Below are 2500 nucleotides of genomic sequence, written 5' to 3' on the forward strand. Positions count from 1 at the left end.
CGATCCAGGATCACTAGATCTGGTATTTAACTCCTCATGATGTAGCTCTGAACTTAAAGGCATCAATTTTCTAAAAAGATAATCTTTGCACAGCCGTGTGTGTGTGCCAGGTGTGTCGGAGGAGGAGAAAGTAAAACTCTGTAGACTCCCACATACTGTCTTCACTTACAAGAGTTTTTTTTTTTTTGTAATGAACATTTTATTGAAAACTTAAACAAGACAGCCAGGGATGGATTCACTTAATCAGAGAACCATCAAAACTAAATACTCACTCACTCATAAAATAGGAAAATAAAAAAAACAAAAGAACAAACAAAACAAAACACAGACCACCACACCGACACCTTCTCCAGGATAAGCACAACAGTCCATTGATGACATTGAATTACCAAGTTGACCACTAAGTTACAGATAGCCAGTTGTAAACACATATTGATCAAGCTTATTCAGTAGAGAGTATGTCACTCTCTCATAAGCAGCTAACTGTGCCATTGTTGTGGACCATTCTTCGTAATGAGGCGGGCGTTTCTGCCTCCAGTGTCTCAGTAGTATCCATTTGGCTGTTGTAAAAGCCAAAATACTCCATCTCTTTTCGAAGGAGGAGAAGTCAGAGTCCTGGAGCTCAGTGGTTGAGCCCAAGATAGACAGTTTTGCAGAGATTTGGAACTTTTTGTTTAGGACTTCAAACATAATCACCAGTCCCACTTGCAAGAGTTTTATTTCAAGGCGCAACGTTTCGGTCAAGTAGATCTGAACTTCTCATATCTGTCTGAAGTCTTAGTAGAATCAGAACCACTCTGTTTGCAAAGTGATGTAAATGTACAAAGAATGTACAAAGAATTGTGGTAGAGACATACAGTATCAGCTAGTGTAGTAACTGGAGTACTGGAAGTAGTAGTAGCAGTAGCAGTAGTAGTAGTAGAAGTTGTGGTCTGCTTCTCAACAAAACTTCTCGATTTAAAAACATTTTGGTCCTCTGGTGATGCTTCAGAATCAACCCAGTTCAGAGCAGAAGTGTTTGACGTGCCGCTTGAAGCTTCAGGTGTGTGTTGGACCGTTGAAATCACTTGTTGCATTTGAAAATGTGCTCAGCTGATACTTCCAGTGCATTTCTACCCTGAGAACAAGACTTTTCAATGTGGCGACAAGGAAGAATGACCAGCTGAGATTCAGACTGCTAAGCTTTACAGTTTAAGGCAGCAGGGAAGCTTAGTGGTTAGAGAGAGCGTCCCGTGACTGAACAGGTCACAGGTTTGATCCCATCAGCAGCCTGGAGCGCTTAGTGTTAGTCTCTCTGGATAAGTGAATGAATAAACAGATGACTTGAATTCAGTTATGGCAAATTAATCAATTCCTTCCTTCCTTCCTTCCTTCTCTCCGCCCTTCAGGCCCTCACCACTTCCGGGAGGGCGGCTTCCTGATCGGCACGTTGTCCAAGCCCCGCCTCCAGGGCTCGGAGCTCCGCCTCCAGCAGCATTTCCGCTGGGTGACGCTGCGCTGGGACCAGGAGCCGCTGCACGGCCTGCTGGGAAGGCACCTGCGCAGGAAGCTGCTGCACAAGGTCAGCCAGAGGTTTATTGTTTATTTGTTGTTTATGATTCTGTAAATTGTTTATTGGGTTAGGGTTGTCTGTCCCTTCTCGTTAACACGCAATATCTCAGAGACCGCTGTTTTGGATTTTGACCAAATTTTGTGAAATGACGCGTCTCACTACTGATCCAGCGTTTTAAAAATCACGCTGATTAGCCTAAAGAGGGTGCTAAAATTATAGTTGTTGCCTTGTTTTTATTGATATCATACATTTAGGTGCGAAGTCACACTCAGAGTGGTATAGTGATGATGAGGAGGACGTGTCCTACTCCAAAATGTTATATGCACATTCATGAATTGTTACCTGAACTTCATCATTCACTTTATCTGTTCTAACATACAGAGGATCCAGTGTGTTAAAGTGTTAATACTGCTGCACACTTGGCTGATTTGCTTTCTATTTTATTCATTTGTTTGTCTGTTTACCTGTTTATTTCTTTTCTTCCTGATGTGTTTTACTCACTATTGAAAAGTACATTATAAATGAAATATATTATTGTTGTTGTGATTGTTGTTTTTATTATTATGTCAGGAAAGGACTTACCTGCTATCTTTAAAAAAAATAAATACAAACTACCATATATACTGTATGTCATTGTGGAGCAGAAGTGTCCATGTACTGTCATCCTGTCTGTCCTGCATCAAGTCTTCCCAGTTCCTCCTCCTGCTCTCTCAGTGACCGGAGGAAAAGTCTTTAAGGACTTTAGAAATCATTAAATGTGTTAGATAATGATTAGTTCAGTAATTAAAAACGATGGGACCTTGGTTGGAGGTCTGCAGCGTCTTTTAAAGCAGACGCACGATGCTTCTCTCCCTCCTCCGCTCCCTCACTTCCTCAGTTTGATTCAGTGGTGCTTAAATGACACGGGGACTGCCAAAGCAGAAGGAGACTAAATTAATCCCTCTCTCC

At 41.8% G+C, this 2500-nt stretch overlaps 1 protein-coding gene across 1 annotated transcript in view; it reads left to right on the forward strand.

Moving 5' to 3' along the window:
* Positions 1 to 2500, forward strand: part of cttnbp2 (cortactin binding protein 2) — a 90600-nt gene that overhangs the window by 79817 nt on the left and 8283 nt on the right. Inside the window, 1 exon segment of the mRNA XM_078283170.1 lies at positions 1389 to 1561. Coding sequence (XP_078139296.1) covers positions 1389 to 1561 — 173 coding nt within the window.

Source organism: Centroberyx gerrardi, chromosome 4 (assembly GCF_048128805.1).
Source record: "Centroberyx gerrardi isolate f3 chromosome 4, fCenGer3.hap1.cur.20231027, whole genome shotgun sequence".
Classification (NCBI taxonomy): Eukaryota; Metazoa; Chordata; class Actinopteri; order Beryciformes; family Berycidae; genus Centroberyx; species Centroberyx gerrardi.